This window comes from Cavia porcellus, unplaced genomic scaffold (genome assembly GCF_034190915.1).
Source record: "Cavia porcellus strain 051 isolate PalLab524CR breed Dunkin Hartley unplaced genomic scaffold, mCavPor4.1 scaffold_1, whole genome shotgun sequence".
Taxonomy (NCBI): Eukaryota; Metazoa; Chordata; class Mammalia; order Rodentia; family Caviidae; genus Cavia; species Cavia porcellus.
In genome coordinates this window covers 89399368-89416415 of record NW_026947484.1, presented here as the reverse complement: position 1 = coordinate 89416415, position 17048 = coordinate 89399368, and the positions used below count along the sequence as shown (strand labels likewise).

General features: G+C 39.3%; 1 protein-coding gene across 7 annotated transcripts in view; it reads left to right on the top strand.

Annotated features, from left to right (window-relative positions):
• Positions 1 to 17048, top strand: part of Nfib (nuclear factor I B) — a 426445-nt gene that overhangs the window by 193262 nt on the left and 216135 nt on the right. Inside the window, exon 1 of one of the 7 annotated variants that reach the window (XM_063251286.1) lies at positions 11822 to 11977. The exons of the other annotated variants lie outside the window; for them this stretch is intronic. Coding sequence (XP_063107356.1) covers positions 11975 to 11977 — 3 coding nt within the window. The 5' untranslated portion in view covers positions 11822 to 11974. Of the gene's footprint in view, positions 1 to 11821; positions 11978 to 17048 lie in introns of those variants that run through there. 7 annotated transcript variants of the gene reach the window in all.

The window sequence follows — 17048 nt, the reverse complement described above, 5'->3', positions numbered from 1 at the left end:
GAACTGTTGGAACAACTGGATATTCATAGGAAAAATAATGAATTTTAATCTACACCTTGCATTACATACAAAATTTGACTCAAAATAAATTATAGATTTCAATGTAAAATATGAACCAATAAAACTTCCAAAAGGAAACAGAAAAATCTTAGTGATGTTACTTTAGGTAAAATAGCTAAGAAACCAAAAGCAAAATCTGTAATTTTGATGTCATCAAAATTTTAAAAATCTGCTCTTCAGAAGATATTCTTAGAAAACTGAAAACAAAAAACCACAGATTGACAGAAAGTATTGCAAATCAAATATGAAGGCTTTACAGCCATAGCATACAAAAGATTCTATAAAATCAACAATAAGATAACAACGCAATTTTTAGAATAAGCAAAAGATTTCAACGGACATTTCACCAAAGAAGACATCAGAATGGCAAATAAATATATAAAAAGACGTTCAACAGCGTTAGTCATTAGGAAAATCAACATGAAATTAACCCTTGGGCATAGTAAATTCCTATTAGAACGCTAGACAAAAGGGGAAAGCATGTACGTGCTAGTAAGGATGTGGAGCAACGGACCCTTATGCATTGTTGAGGGGATTGTAAAAAGGCACAACTGTTTTTGGAAAACAATTCAATATTGTCCTAAAGAGTTAGACAGGCACCTGCTGTGTGCCTAGAAATTCCATTCCTAGGCACTTACCCAAGACAGTTGAAAGCATATGTCCATACAAAGACTTGTACATGAATGTTCATAGCAACCTTACCTGCAGTAGCCCCAAATTGGAAACAACCTGCTGCCCAACAACTGGTGAACAGATAAACTATATTATACCATGCAATAAAATATTACTCAGTAGTAAAAATGAATGAAAGATTGATACACACAACATATATGAATATTAGAATTATTATGCTCAAAGTTAGAAGCCAGAAAAAAAACCCTGCTGTGTAATGTCATTTACATAAAAGTTTAGAAAATGCAAGCCATGCTATAATGGTAGAAAGCAGATCATTGGTTTCAGAAGAAGAGGATGAAAGAGATTTATCAAGAAAAATATATAATAAGAATATACCATAACGACTTTGGTAATGGTTTCACTGGTGTATAGTATGTCAAAACTTAACAAATTATACACTTTAAGCCTGTGTAGGGTATTGTATGGCAATTGTATTTCAATAATCCTTTGGAAAACACACACAAAATTAATACGTTTAAAGAATAAAACTGCATCCCTTTACTCTGGTAGGCTGAAGCAGGAAGATCTCAAGTTCATGTCTAGCCTGGGCAACTTGTGAGATCCTGTCTCAAAAAATATATTTAAAAAATGAAGACTGGGGATAACTCAATGGGAGGGCACTGGGCTCAATTATCAGTCTCACAAAAAATATTATATACATGAGTATATATATATTTACATAGATAAGAAAATAAACAAGAAAGTAAATAAATCATAAGCTCCAAAGTGAGAAGTCTGCAATAAATATAATTGGCAAAGTGTTAATATCTTGAGTATACCAGAACCCTCACAAGTCAAGTAAAAAAAAATACAGGAGCAAATAAAGATAGGTAAAATATTTGAAAAGATATTTACAAAGGAGGATACCTAAAAGGCCAATAAGCAGATGACTAGGCATTTGACATTATTAATCCTGCAAACTAAAACTACGCTAAGATACAATTATACACAAGAAACAAGAAGTCCGATTATGCAAAGTCTTGTGAAGATAGGAAACAACTCCTACTCTTTTTGCTGGCGGGTGTATAAATTAACACAGCTACTTCAGAAATCTATTAGGCATTGTCTACTAAAACAGACCATTGGCATACTTCATAATCCAGAAATTCTACTCCATAGGATGCTCCCTTAAGAGAATACATACATTTGTATACCAGAAAACAGGTAGAAAAATGTTCATACCATTATTATATTGGCCCCAAAATAGAAAGTTTCCAGGGGCTTTTCAAATATGGAACAGATAAATTGTGTGATATGCATATAACAGAATTCTATATGCAATGCGAAATTTTTGAAAACTTAACATTATTAGTAACAGCAATAAGGAATCCTCCATGAAATGCGCCCCCCCCCAAAAAAAAAGAAAGAAAGAAAAGAAAAATTCAGGCATAAAGAAGTAATATTGTACACGTCTCCTTATACATAAAGTTCAATAACAGGCAGTATCAGTATTCACTGTTAGAAATCAGGATACTGGTTATATTTAGAAACTGTCAGAAAATGGAAAGTGGTGTCTAGATCACCAGTAATTGTCCATTTCTTAATATGGATCATTCTGATATGGATAACACATATAGCTATACGCTTATAATATGCATTTGTCTGTATGCACATTAAATAGATTATCCTTTCATTGCTATGTCATATTTAACTGTATCACCATATCCCAACATATGTATCATTGTATGTATCACAGTTTAAAGCACAGAAAGTGGGACGCACTGAGTAAGGTCCAAAGTCCCAGGTCAAGACAATGGAGGCGGTCCTTTTCTCCTTAGTTAGTAAGCCTGACTAGCCTTTGGAGCTGTGACATAGTTGTGCTAAGGTTGCCCTTAACTGTGCCTCCCCATTAGGAAATTCTGGGCCCTAAAGAAAGAAGGAGAGCTTCCAAGATTCAGTAATGCTACTCTGAAGGGTGGAGGACAGGAGGAGGTTGTGCAGGGGTGAAAAAAGGTTGTATTGTTCATGGCTCTGAGCCAAGAATCTAGAACCGTATTGTCTACATTCAAATCTAGAACCGTATTGCCTCCAACACTTGTGACTGAGTTATTTACTCTTTCTTTCCCTAACTTTCTCATCTGCACAATGGTGACAATGTTGTACATGTGTCAAGGGTTGTTAGGATTAAACAAGTGAAAGTGCTTAGTGAGTGTTACAACATGAAAGTGAGCCTAAGCGTGCTTGGAAAGGAAAACAGCACTGACAGCATTTAAGCATGCAGAGTGCTTCTAGGAGAGGTGTAGGGCTGCCAAAGTACGCCGCCTCCCCTCAGAGGCTGCTCCCACCTGCTCTCCTCTTTACATGTCCATGATTGACTCTATGCTGTAAGAAACGCTTTACTTGGTCCTTTCTTGTTCTTTTGATAAACACTTTCCAGGTTTTCTGACCATGCTCCTAACCTCACTGAGCACGCCAACAAGCCAAAGAACCCAGCATGCAAATTCTGTTTTTATTAGCTCTCCCCTCATTCTCCTCTCCCATGCCCACCCAAGATCTCTTTACTCCATGTTAAAGTATTATTGTTCTGTTCATACTATATCTTCTGTGAGCGCATAAGTTGTTCCAGTGTTAGTTGAGTAGTTGCAACACCTTCAACTGATGAACACTGTGTCAATGATTTCTGAGGCTTTCTCAGTGATTATCATTTTAAGCCTCTTCCCAAAGTAGACTTTAGGGCACACTGTTCCTGTCTCCACTGTTCCCGTCCCTCCTGAAGCACAGAGCATAGGGCAGCCACTCCATAGTGCTTACAGAGGGGTGCTTGCTCAAGATGCTATTAAGTTTCCTAGACTTCTAAAGAGTAAACTTAAGAAAAAAAAAAAAAAAGAGTAAATTTGGTAGAAGCTATTCCCAGAAACCTCAAGCTGCAGCTCAGTCTCCCTTAGCACCAGGAAACCAGGATGAACCTCTTGCTTGATAACTTGTACTTGCAAAGAAATACTATTCGCTAGGCCCAGTGGCACTCAGAAGGGCCTTGGGGTCTGGTCACTGTCACAGACCACTTACCATTTTTTTTTTTTTTTGTCTTTTTCCTTTTTATCAGTACCGGGGATCAAACTCACGAATGCCTGCTTGCAAGGTAGGCACTTGTGCCGCTGAGCTAAATCCCAGCCCCACCACTTATAATCTTGTTTATTGTCTCTTTGCATTTGAAGAATGAGGACTGCAACAATAATCTGATAGAGCCAGGAAATATTTATGGAGAAAGCACTTTCAGAAAGAGTCTTATACATTCTGATAAAGACTTTTGATCCCCAAACAACAGGAATGATGGAATGGCACTAATTGTTATCAAATTCTGTGTTCTAGGCAAATTTGTAAAACTTGTATCACATGGATATATGAATCAGCCACTCTAACATGACTTACACACTTCAGACTTGAACCATTTATTAAAACATAGCTCAGAATAATTCTTTTAAAACACTTTTTGCACAGCTTTTCAAAATCTTAAATTCAATGAGAGAAAATCTTTTTTAGCTGTACTTGGTTTTTTTTTTTTTTTTTTTTTTTATCGGTACCAAGGATTGAACTCAGGACCACGCACTTACAAGGCAGGTGCTTATGCCCTGAGTTAAATCCCCAGCCCTGATTGTACTTGGTTTAGTGATCAGAAAATATGGTCTCTGGATAAAGATGAATGTTTTTATATTTTTTAGGCTGGTGATTGTCTACTGGGATGTCAACATACAGTCACCTCTCTGTGAGGTGTATCAGATAAGAATATATAAAGTACTTAAAATTTTAATTAGAGACTATCACTTAGAGAAGATTTGATGTTAACTTCATACAAGTGATCATCTTCTCTCATTTCATTCTGTTATTTGTTTTTAATAGGAAAAAGGAGTCACTGTGAGGGGATTTAGGATTTATGGGGTCAGGCCTCTGCTTTGGGGACATCAAAGGTTACTTATGACTAGAGGGTGAAAGGCGGTGAGAGACTATCTCAGGACCTTTAGTTGGTAGTAAAGAAGCTTATGCTTATGTTAGCTCTGGTGAGGTCCTGGTGCACAAAACCAACACACACACACACACACACACACACACACACACACACACACACGCACACACACACGCACAGTGAAGTAAGTGAAACTAAGGGCACTTGTTTAGAGACAGAAGGCCTCATTTGTGATAATGGCATGGCTACTGCAAGCCCTTTAGCTTTCTGCTTTTATTTTTCATCTGTAAGAATATTAAAGCAAACAATATTTGCTATAGATCAAGGACTAACCTACACGAGGAAAGTAGAACAGTACAGTGCACCAGGAGACAGGAGGACTCCTGCGACTCAATGGGCAGCAGCCTTTCTGTGCCAGCCTCCGGTGTTTTATAAAATGTTTCAATTATTTACTCACCTACTAGTGTTTCAAGAAAAGCGAGATATCTAGACTTTTAAAGTAAAACATCCTATTTTTAAATGCTGACAGTAAATCCTAACAGTAACAATTCAGGAGAGGAAAACAAAAGATGTTGCCACCAGTTTTGTTTTTTCATCTCTTTTCTAGAAGTCTTCAAACTTTCTGATAGCTTTCACATTTTACAGCTTTGTGAATATTTACCACTACAAGCAATGCCAACAGCAGGTTAAGTGGAAAAGTTACCAAACAAAATTCTATCCACTTTAAAAATACAACTAGGGCTGGGGACGCAGCTCAGTGATGGGCTAGCTTGTCTGACGTCCTGGGTTCAATCCCCAGCACCAAATAAATTAAATACATATAGACACATATAATTAAAAAAGACTGTAATTAAGGTGGACATGGGGTACATACCTGTGATCCCAGCACTTTGGGAGGCTGAGGAAGAATGATTCCAAGTTCAAACACGGCCTAGGAACTTCAGACCCTGAGTTTTTGAGACAGGGTCTCACTCTGTAGGTCAAGCTGGCCTTGAACTTTCATTGAGCCTTGTTCCTCAGCCTCCTGAATGCTGGGATTATAGGTGCACGACACTGCATCTAGCTCTTGCCTGTCAATTAAACAAAACTAGGGGAGGAATGATGCTCAGTGCAGAAAGTCCTGTATTCAGGCTCCAGCACTACACACACACAAAGATTGTATCCGGGCAAGTAGTATAATATACTCAAGCAAAACCAAACCTTTTTAGGTAACGGGACTGTAGATGTACTTTTTTTTTTTTTTTTTAATCTAGTTCATTTAAAGCATTTCTACTCTTGTTTGTATACAAAAAAATTAAATGGCAGTGGTAAAGAAATACTTTTGATAACTAAGGATGGCACCAGACTGAAGAGAAAAGGGGGAGGTAGTGATAGTTGGTGTATCTGAAGCTTGTGTTTCTGCCTGACCTGTGTATGTGCTTATAGAGCATCGTCACACAGTACATTGATAGAAGGCATTAACAAGTTAGCTGCATGACAGCTCAGCACTATCTGCCAGAAGTTTCTCACCTACTACTGCTCCTCTTTCTCCGTCTTTTTCTTCCTGTTGCTTGTACATAAGCTTTTTTTCCCACAGCATGAAGTCTAGTGATATCAAAAATGTCCCAGCTTTGTTAGTTTAGCTTCTGAACATATTACAGGTTTCATTTTGTTTTAGTGGGTGAGGTGAGCTGCAAAGGACAGCTGACCTTTCCCTAATTTTTTTTTTTTTTTTTTTTGGTTTTTCACTCTAAAAACACTTATCAACCTCCCATAAAGTGAGCAGAAAACCATGGGATGTTATTTAATGTGTTTATTTGGAGGTTCCAAAATACGCCATGTGAAGGTTACTCTTTTCTCAACAAATGTGGAGGAGAGTATTAGCAAAGGTCTTTGTTTCATCAACACAGAGATCTTCCAAAGCCAACCCAACCTCGAATGGGGCACCTAGCTCAAGTCTGGACCCATGCTAAGCATACAATGCATGTCTGTAGAAGAAATAAATTATTCTTCTACTGCTTCAGCCGCAGGATTTCTAAGTTATGGAACATAGACAGGAACTACAACTACTGATCTCCATTAAGAAATGGACAATTTGAAATAACGTCAACATATTCTAGATATGCCAACAGGAACCTGTGATACTGAAGATGACTGACCACAGGTTTTGAAGGCAGGGGGTGTGAAATTGGCTTTCTTATTCTAAATGGTCTACTAAGCAAAAGGCAGGATGGTCCCCTGCCAGGAGTACACTGTAAGGATCAGTAGACTGTCTAGCGCTTTCTTGTATCCTGTTGCCTCAGTAATTTCTGGATTGCCAGATGCCTCTGTTTTTTTGTTTTTTTTGTTTTTTTCTGAAAATGTTTTAAAAAGTACCTTAGTAATTCTGTTGTTTCAGAAATCTTACATATGGCACAAAATATCTTGAAAATTTGAGAAAACGCTTGTTTTTTCTTTGCTCAATTTAGTCATCATTACAGCTGAAATTGATTCAAATTTATTGTTTCTTTTTATGGACAATTTTATGGTTGAAATCCTAAAGTTATATAAAAGTGAGTAAGCAAGATATGAAGATTTAATTGAAGCTAATCTTAAAAACATAAAAGATTATTACTTCAAACTGAGACTTCACAATTGCGTTAACAATTATTACTATTATCGAAGCTAGGAGTAAACCTTGATTTATTACCCTTGAATCTGAGAGCAGAGCTTTTTACATATTCAGTCACAACTCTGGTTTTTTTTTTTTTTTTTTTTTTTGTAAATCACTTTAATCTGCTCTTGAAAACCCCTGGTTGGTGTACGGATTGAGTATGAGTCTGTCTCTGTGCAGCCTGTGAGATTTAATAAGGCCACTGCCTGGGGTTGGTAAGGCTGTGAGCCATGCTACCATCTCAGGCTTTTGATAACATCACAAACCACTTGAGATTTATTATGTTAGCAGATGTCATCAGATCTATGTGTGCACAGGTGCAACACGTAGTTAGTAAAAGAAAGAACATTACATGTGTATATTTATCTTTCTACCCATACTCTCAATGGTTAGAAAATAACCTGGTGTGTCTGTCCGAGGCTGTGTGGAGTTTCACCTCCACTGCAAGAGCCTATCTGGAAATTTCTCAGTTTTATCCACAGACATAATTCTGTATGCTGAATGTCTGTGCCTTGTGGGAAAGACACTGTGGTTGTTTTTATAATCAATATGAAAAGAAGAGGTATAACAGAGTACACCTAAATATTGCTGTAACCAATGCAAAATAAAAAGTTTTTGAGGTTTGGTACTTATATTTGGATTTTCCTCTAATAGGACAATAAACTATAGGTTCATTCTTCGCTCCTTAATAAAAGCTATAGAGACACCTCTTCTCTTATTAACTACAATAAAATGCTCAAATCTGGCAATTTGTACATGTCCCAATTTTTAAAGAGTCACAAAGCAACTGAAACCATTGCCTGTAGGCAGTAAGAAATGTGAATGTTTATATTGGGTAATACACTATATATATTTAAAATTCTATATAAATTCTAAACAATGAATTACTTTAAAAGATGGTACGTGTTTTATTTAGCAGTGTCTTAATATTTCACTATCTTTATCATATACATTCAATTTGCACATGTTTATGTAATAGTGGACTAGACATAATCATCTTATAGTGTATATCTTTTAATATAAAATAAATAGAAATAAAAACACACTTCCTATATTTTTGAGAAATGGAAAAGTAAGACAAAATAAACACCTTTGGGATAATGACTGAAAATTACTGGTTTGGATAGGATAGAGGAATTAGTTCAATTATGACATAAAGCATTGTAATAATGTGTGCCTTTTAGAAATAATTACATAGTGAGTATTCTCAGAGATAAACACACAGATGTTGCTAGTACATTTTAAAAATTCTTAATTTGAAGAAAACATACAGAAACTGCATTGCCAGTTAAATGGCTATAGGAGGAACCACAAAATCTAAAGTATTTATGTACTTCTGAAACTTTCAGTAAGTTCTATGAAATGAATTGTATCTGCAACTTTAGGCAGAAAAAAACCTTTTAATTTATTAGAATCATATCAGTTAGACATACCAGAGGTCTAAAATGACTGATTTTTTAAAAGTTATAATTTCTAATAAAAACACAGAAAAGTAAGAAAATGAAAGAAATTGATTCAGTTTAAGTTGGTATAAAATTTTGGATTGCCAACTTGGAGCTATATAAAAATGTACTGAAACATGTATGCCTTTTTAAAAATAACAATTTCTAACAAAAGACGACTATAAAAGTTATTATCTCTTAATTTATATTTTCAGGAAGGGTTTTAACCATAGCTTTATTTGAAATAGAAGCACCTATTTGAAAAACACTCCCTAATTTCTACATGTTTATTTATGTAAAAGATTATGAAAATCAGAAAATAGGCCAATTTTGTAGATTAAAAGGCAACAATTATTTACTTTTTAAAAAATTTAGAAGCAACAATATGTCAAAGTGACTATAAATTAGCAGGACAGATTTGTGTCACACACACCTGAAAAACCCATTGCCTTATTTTATAAACCCGGAGTATCATCTAATGATGATATGTGTACATATTTGACAGATGAGTGATCTGTATAGGAATAAGTATTCTTGTAAGCTTCACATGTCAAAAGAAACAAATGACATGCAAATTTAAAAAAAGATAAGCTATGAAAGCCTGAACATGACATGCAATGGTGCATTTTAGTGCTAAATAATATGCTTAGAGAGAAAATCCACTGACAGGTGACACCGCCTCTATCTTCCTCTAAGTCACCGTGCAAACAGAGGAAATTTTCTCTATATCTTTTTCCATTTTTAAGGTATTTTCTAAATGAAATTAATTCTTTCTATACTGTCATTTCATTACTGCATGAAATAGACACAGAGAAGCATTCCTAATTCTGCTGTGGATTTCAAACAATATGAGAGAAGACTTTCTGTGGCAAATACACCAAAGTGTTAGTATTTGGTAACGCTGCCCATATAACACATTGCCTCACCACCCGAGGTAATTATTCATTCATGGAATTCTATTTTATTAATTTATAAATTATTTTATAAATATGATTTACTTGACCATGAGCTGCTCTAGGAGCTCTTAAGATGGAAACAGGTCTGTTTGTCATCCACTTGGATTGACAGTCTGTGTAGACTAAATTTTAGCCACTGCTAGCGAAGTGTTTAAAATAATTTAACTTTGGTGTAAGATAGACCTTAAAAATAATTTTCCCTTTGAAGTTACAGCTGAGTGTTGCAGTGAAGATACATATGTATGTTATCCTCCTCCAATTATTCATCTCCCCTCCTAAAGCTATAGAGTTGCATAGACATATTCATAGTACTGTGGTAGTTATTTTGAGGGGAAAGTGAGAATTGTTAAACTTGGGGTTTAACATCTCATTTTCTTAAATTGTGCATTGTCTAAAGTCTCAGTGGGCCAATTCACTTTTAGACTTGAAAAATCTTATCATTGAAAATACATATGTATGTCATATATGTACAGCCAAACATGTATAAAATGTGTATATATGAATGGGGAAAGGGGTTTCTCTTTTCTTTTCCCTTTTTTCCCCCTTTTGGTAATGAGGCCAAAGGTCTTCTTTGTTTTAGAATGTGTATTGTAGGAACTATGAACCTGAACAATATAGTTTAAGTTCTCTAAGACTGCAAGGGTAAACATAATTGGGATTAAAATACTGACATGCTCACATTTAGTAAAGAGATAAGAACAATTCATTGGGAGCTATTCGGTCTCACTGGTAATCACATAATTGAACAGGGTTTTTAGAGGATATTTGAAGCTATTGTTGTCTGTTGTGCAATTACATAATTAGTCAGAATCTCTGTAATAAAATCTTTTCTAAACACACGTGGGTTAGTACTAAGTAAATTTAGGGTTGTTATATTTTTATTTCTAATACTTTAAATTTTAAGGCAGAATTATATAACAACCTTTAAGCACTATTTTACCAGGCAATTACAGACATTTAAGATGAAAATAATTGGATTACTTTAAAACTAGGCAAAACAAAACAATAACACATATATTCAACTTTCAAAAATACTAATTAAAACTGCTCCATTTGTGATCTTCAAATCAAGATCTCTCAAATCTCTAGACTATTTAGTTTTGGAGACCAGGGGCTGTGTTTTTTTGTGTGGGTGGTTTCTTTCGTCCTTCCCATAAATTAACTGATGCAGTTTTGGACATTCACACGGATGCACGTAAACAGCAGTCAGCGCTCTTCCCAGCGCTTCCACGCCGGGGCTCCGCAGTGGGAACTTCGCGGGACTCTCCTCCCAAACGTGGCCGGGCCAAGATGAGCGCAGCAACGCACCGGGAAGTAGCGAAGACACATCTCTAACCTTTGGTGTCCTTCTTGGTTTCCAGACTCTGCAGGGCCGCACGCGCCCGGAGAGGCGCCCGCCCCGGCCGCAGCCACGCTGCGCGGAGCACAAAGGCGCGCGGAGCCCGGAGCCCGGAGCCCCGGGCGGACGGGCGGGCGCGCGCGGCCCCACCCGGCCGCACAAAGCCGCGCTCCCTCGGGCCCCGCCGCGCCACCCGCCACTCGCCACTCGCCACCCGCCACCCGCGAGGGGCGCCCGCGCCGCGAGGCCCGACAGCCCCTCCCCCGCGCCGAGCCGCTCCGCCCGGCCGCGGCGCCCTGATGAATATGCATCCCGCGCCCGCCCTCGCTCCTCCTTTCGCTTTCCTGCCCGCCGCCAGGCGGAAGCGAAGAGCCGCGCTTCCCGCGCGCCCGGGGCGGGGCGGGGCAGGCGGCCGGGCTGCGCGGGAGGAAGAGAAAGCCTGCGAGGCGGCGGTAGGGGCCGGGCCGGGAGCGCGGCTGGGTGGCGGCCCCGGGCTGCCCACGCCGGCCAGGCCCATCCGAGGCGGGGGGGAAGCGGAGGCGCGACCCCGCCGTCGCGGCGGCTGCGTCTGCTGGGCGCAGCCCCCACCCGAGCTGCCCCGATAAGCAACAATAAAACCCACCACGCGCGCGCGCACGCACACACACGCACGCGCACTCCCTGGACGGCGTTCAAATCCGCCGCGAGGAGCAGGCTTCTGCACGTGAGGGGGAGGAAAACTGCATATCCAGACGCAGGGGCTGCCTGCCTTTAGACTTGACTTTGACCTCCTGCCCTTCTTGGGCCAAGGATTCTGGCAGTGCAGAAATAATAATTCTGAACAATGTAGGACTACTCTAGGATCGCTTAAAAAAAAGACACCAAAACAGCCCTTGCGAAAAATCCATATATCGGTACCTGAGACTCCTGAAATCAGCGGCCCCGGGTTAACAGACTCAAGATCTCTTTTATTTAGGGCCATACAGTGCGATGGTATGTGGTTTTGGGATGATGGGTTTAATTGCTTGTCTGTTCGTCCTCTGTACCCTTTTCAGTCCCAGGGATAGATTTTATTTCCTGTTTGTGCGTTGTAAAGTGACTGTTTTACCAATTCCAAAGTGTCATTTCTGCGTTACAGGTTGAGCCATGGTGCTGGATTTCCAAAACTAAAGCAAACATGTATTTTTAAGAGTTGACAATATTAGTACATGTGACACACTTTTATGGCGGGAATCAGCGAATAACTTTGTGAATCCAAACACTATGCAATCTAGCATTTTTCCTGCTTGACTCCTTACTTTTTCCCATCCCCTCAGTGTTGGAAAAAAATTACAAGTAATACTTTAGTTGCACCTTGTAGCTCATTCCCTTTCTGGAAGTATTTTTTTTTTTTCTTCACTTTAAAGTTCAGCTTTGTTGCATATTCGCACTTAAAAATTTAGTTTAAAAGTGAGAATTACCGACTGGTATATTGCAGTTCAAAATCGATGTTCGTTCTAAAAAGTTTAGTTCTCTCACCCACCCATCTCCATTCTCTAAGTTGCCACACTGAATCTTTAGGCACCCCCTTCTTTAAAAAAAATTATGATGGATTTCCTCCAGCTCCTGCTAATACTTTTTATTCCCACCCTGCTGCTCTAGTGTTCCCCCCCCCCAAAGTCTGTGTGTGTGGGTCTGTGTGTCTGCTTTTTCCTTGTCCTCTCTTCGCCAGTACGTCTGGGACACATTTTAATGCACAATATCCCATCCATTAAGTTGTGGTTGAATGCAGAGTGTGTGAGGAGTTGGCAGCTTTCAGGTTGAAGGGGGCGGGGAAGCCAGTTTCGACTTTGACACAAGATGCCTAAGCAGCGTGATTGGAATTATTATTAGGGCTGTGAACATGGCCATCTTCTCCAGGTTGCAAGGACTGCCACTGAACTTGAGGACAGACAAGATCTCCACCCTGCCCCCCCCCCCCAGTACAGTAGCTGGCAGGGAAAAGGCGCCAAAATACACAAGATTAACTCTGACTTTCTTTGAACAGATCCTATAGCACTATCCTTTGTAACTTTAACTTCCAACAGGCGGGAAAAAGTTAACTTTTGAACCCATACTTGAGCAGACATTTAAATCAGCCCTAAAGTGGAGTAAGTCCAGAAAATCATACTTGCATGCTTATGTGCTTAGAAAAGAATGCACATATAAATAAGTAGGGTGCATTGTGCATGGGACTGAGGCGTTCAAGATTTAATCAAAACCACAATTAATGTGACTTTCCAGGGCATTGCTGTATGGAGAGAGCACTATGAGGCCCAGAAGCTGACCTTTAAGTAGCCTAAGTAAAAACTGCAAAGAGTTATGAAACACAAAACGTTGTGGTTTCCAGTTTTACATTTGAGGTTTAATGTTTTCATTTAATGGTATGAGAGATGGAGAAAGTTCCAGCGCTGAAAAGTCCCTATTAAATCATATGTGGGCAGAGGTCAAGCACTCTAACTCACTGATACAATATAATGCAGATCCCTGCCTAGTGATGGAAGCACAGGAAAAAGTGCTTGAGCAATAAAAGTATTAGAACAGTAATTATCGTCAGTGGTTGAGACTGCATTCTTGTGCACTGGGGAAAGGTTTTTACTGGCCCTGATGAATTTTAAAGCTGAGTATTGTTGAAAGCTATTTTAATAGGAAATTGATTAGCTGAGTGTTTCATACAATAAATGGTGACAGATTCATTGTTTGATGTCCAAAATAAATTCCTTTTATTCTTCAACAGACATAGGCATCCATTTAATTTTAATATGGTCAGATATAGCAGCAGCATAATTTTGAGTGAATGTGATGTCACAAACATCTGTAACTCTGCTTTTGGAGTTTGTGGCATCACACAACTTGATATTATTGCTTTGAAATTTATTAGCTTATTGTACTGTTGAAGTGTTTCAGATACATTCAGAAATGTTTACTGAGCATGTATTTTGTTTAGGCCCAACTGTGCTTTTTCTTTGTAACTGTGCAGTTGTTTCTTAAGTTTTAATGAAAAGTCAAATTCTGTTGTTATACTGTTCTTATTTGGAGAAAGAATGGCAGTTTTCAAAGGAAGATTAGAGAAAGAAGGACAGAAAGTTTAAGCTGGTCTACAGTGTACTTTTTATACTAAGTACAGACTATGGGGACCACTTGGCCATTTTGGACAGAGCTTTGTAAATGTCTCTTTAAAACTGATCATTTTCACATGTCACAAAGTATGTGTGAATGGGCAACAAAATCCATTTTACATATAGAGATAAAATGGTGCATAGTTTTAAAGGTTAGCTATTTTGAAAAGGGCGATACTGTAACTACAACTCTCTGAACATCAGCAGAGAACACACTGCATGTGAGAGTCTATGAAACCTTTGTAGTACTGTGAATGAAGCCAGGCAGCTTATTACTGTGATTTTCAAAGTTTAAATCATGCAAAAGTTACAGGCCAGTTGCTGACTTTGTAATTAGGGAGCAAATGGTTTCCAAAATTGGGGATCTTTGTCAATGAACCAGATTTATCTCTGTAGAGAAGTGAAAAATGACTGACCTTCATGGAAAAATCTGGCCCTGCTGGTGTTCAGATTCAGAGTTGCTGCTTGTAAAATGTGGACAGACACACTTAGTGGGGTTTTTGAAAAAATACTGGAGTATAGGCATTTCTGCAGTGACATTATTAACGGAGTCATTTCTCTCATTTGGTTTTGTCGTCGGGGGAGACCAAACAGCTCCCAGAGGAGGGAAAAAAGTCCAGGGTTATTTATTCATTTCAGTGAAAGGCAGAGGGCTGGCAAGGGGGGTGGGGAAACTAGCTGTGAATTCTCCAGTGGGGAAACACTACTACCCTAATTTGACAGTAGTATTTTTAAGGGCTCAGAGAGCTGGATGTGGTTTTGCAATTCCCAGCAAGTTCAGGCAATTTCAGTACTTTTTGGTTGTTTATATGTGTATCTTTGAGTAGATTTTGGTGTTGCTTTTTGTGTATACAAATTAGTGTTTTCCATGCTACATATATGTGATTCTTTTTTTCTTTTTTGGTGGGTCATGTGGAAGAAGGCTCCCTGGGTAGATGTAGTGGATACTTGCAGTTTTGCAGGCCTGTTTCCTGGGGTCAGGAGGTCATCTGTTTCTTTTGTATTTAGTTTTTAAATATTGATATTGGCAATGCAGCCAGGGTGTGTGATATTAAGCCTCCTTGTAAATCACATGCAAGAGCTAAAAAAATAAAAGAGGCATCTGATGTATTGAACATTACAATTTTTTTTTTAAGTTCCAAGAAGCCTAGTTTGAAATTGCCCAGGCTTTGCAAACTGACCTTGCATTTTCTTTGAGAAGGGTGAAAGAAAAGCAATATTAAGAGATACTTGATATATCACACTTCTCTGGAGGTCAGTGAAAGGCTCAAACTGGGTAACAGTATTTTTAAATACAATTGGGTTTTGAAAAATTTAGTCACCTGAAGCAATGCATTGTTTTTAGAAATGAAAAACAACAATTTTTTTGTTAGAAAAGAAATTTTCCCCCTTACAAGGTGTCAGGGAAGAGGTGAACTAGGGAGATCATCAGGAACACTGATATAGCAGATTTTCCAGTTGCTGAGGGACCCCTTTACTTGTTTCCATCCCCTCTGCCAGGTTTGGGGGTGAATATAAGTGGCTGGTCACACCACTGCTTTAACCCCGTCCATCTGATAGGAAGCAGAAAGAGTTCCAAAGAGATAAGAACCGCAGTCTGAGTGCTTGGCCCATTTTGACAGCATCAGAAACTTTTCAGATACTTTAAGACCACTCTTAGTGTAACAGCACATGCATGCTGGAAGGAAGGGAAAGTGAGTAAAATGCATGTTCTTTCCTAGTTCTTTTACTCTTTAGAATTTAAAGGTTATTATTTCTCAAAGGAAGCTGACAAAAAACTAGAGAAAGCAGAATAGCAGATGCTCCATGTACCCAAATTCACCAACCCCTCAACTGTAGAAGACTAGAGTTCTTCCTGGGGAGACCTACAGAGTGACCTTGGCATTGGCTGGACAAAACAGGGCTGGGGTGGGAGTGTCAGCCACACCAACTTGGACTCCTAGGCCTAGGAGTCCCAGCCATATATACTGAGCATGGGCACCAGCGAAGGGCCCCCTTCCAGGATGTCTCTGTCCATTCTGCACTGCTTTTTGGTTTTTGTCCTCTCACTACTACTCCTTTCATTTTCCTTTTCCTTGGAAACAAATGAAAACCCAAAACTGCCAAGTATCTTCCATGATCAACAATGTGTACCGAGTCATAGGCACTGTACCACCGTGGGGCACCGCAAAGAAATCTGAACCCTTAGAGGATGGGCCTTAGAGGCCCAGGAGCCTTGTCTCTGGGGTCTTACCTGGATCTGACGCTGCTTCTTTGCCCCTGGTGTTGCTTGCAGCTTTTGTGAATTCTTCTGTGTAATGGTTGTCAATTTCTCTCTCCCCTTTTCTCTTTTTTAAGCTTGGGAGAAACTTTTGGATGCAACCTAGTTTTGTTGGCAAAAGGAAATGGTTTCTGTAGGGAAAGGAAAGTAATAAGGGGAGGAGGGGTAGCACTGTCTGGAGACATTTGCCCATAGCTCAGCACTGGGCCTCTTTTGCCAAGGGACAACGGCTGGTTCTGGGCTCTGGCTGAAAAGAGTGCTCTCTGGGTGCCAGGATTTCACTGGGGGTAGTGTGGTGGGGAGGGAGAGACAGAGGAGGGGAGACAGGAGAGAGAGAGAGAGAGAGAGAGAGAGAGAGAGAGAGAGAGAGAGAGAGAGACAGACAGAGAGAGAGACTGAGAGAGACAGAGAGAGAGAAAGAGAGAGAGGAGAGAGGGGAGGGAGAGAGAAAGAGAGAGAGAGAGAGAGAGAGAGAGAGAGAACTGGATTTTTAAAGAGATCCCAAATAATGGCTTCTGTGAGAGTCCAGGCACTCAAAGAGGTGTGTTCAAGGACGTGAGTGCATTCGTGCCAAGAGGAATGTCTTTTATGGTAAATTAACTCCAGTTAAATTGAATATTTGTTCAAAGGGAAACTCCAGTAGTTAAAGCTGGTATTATCAGTAGAG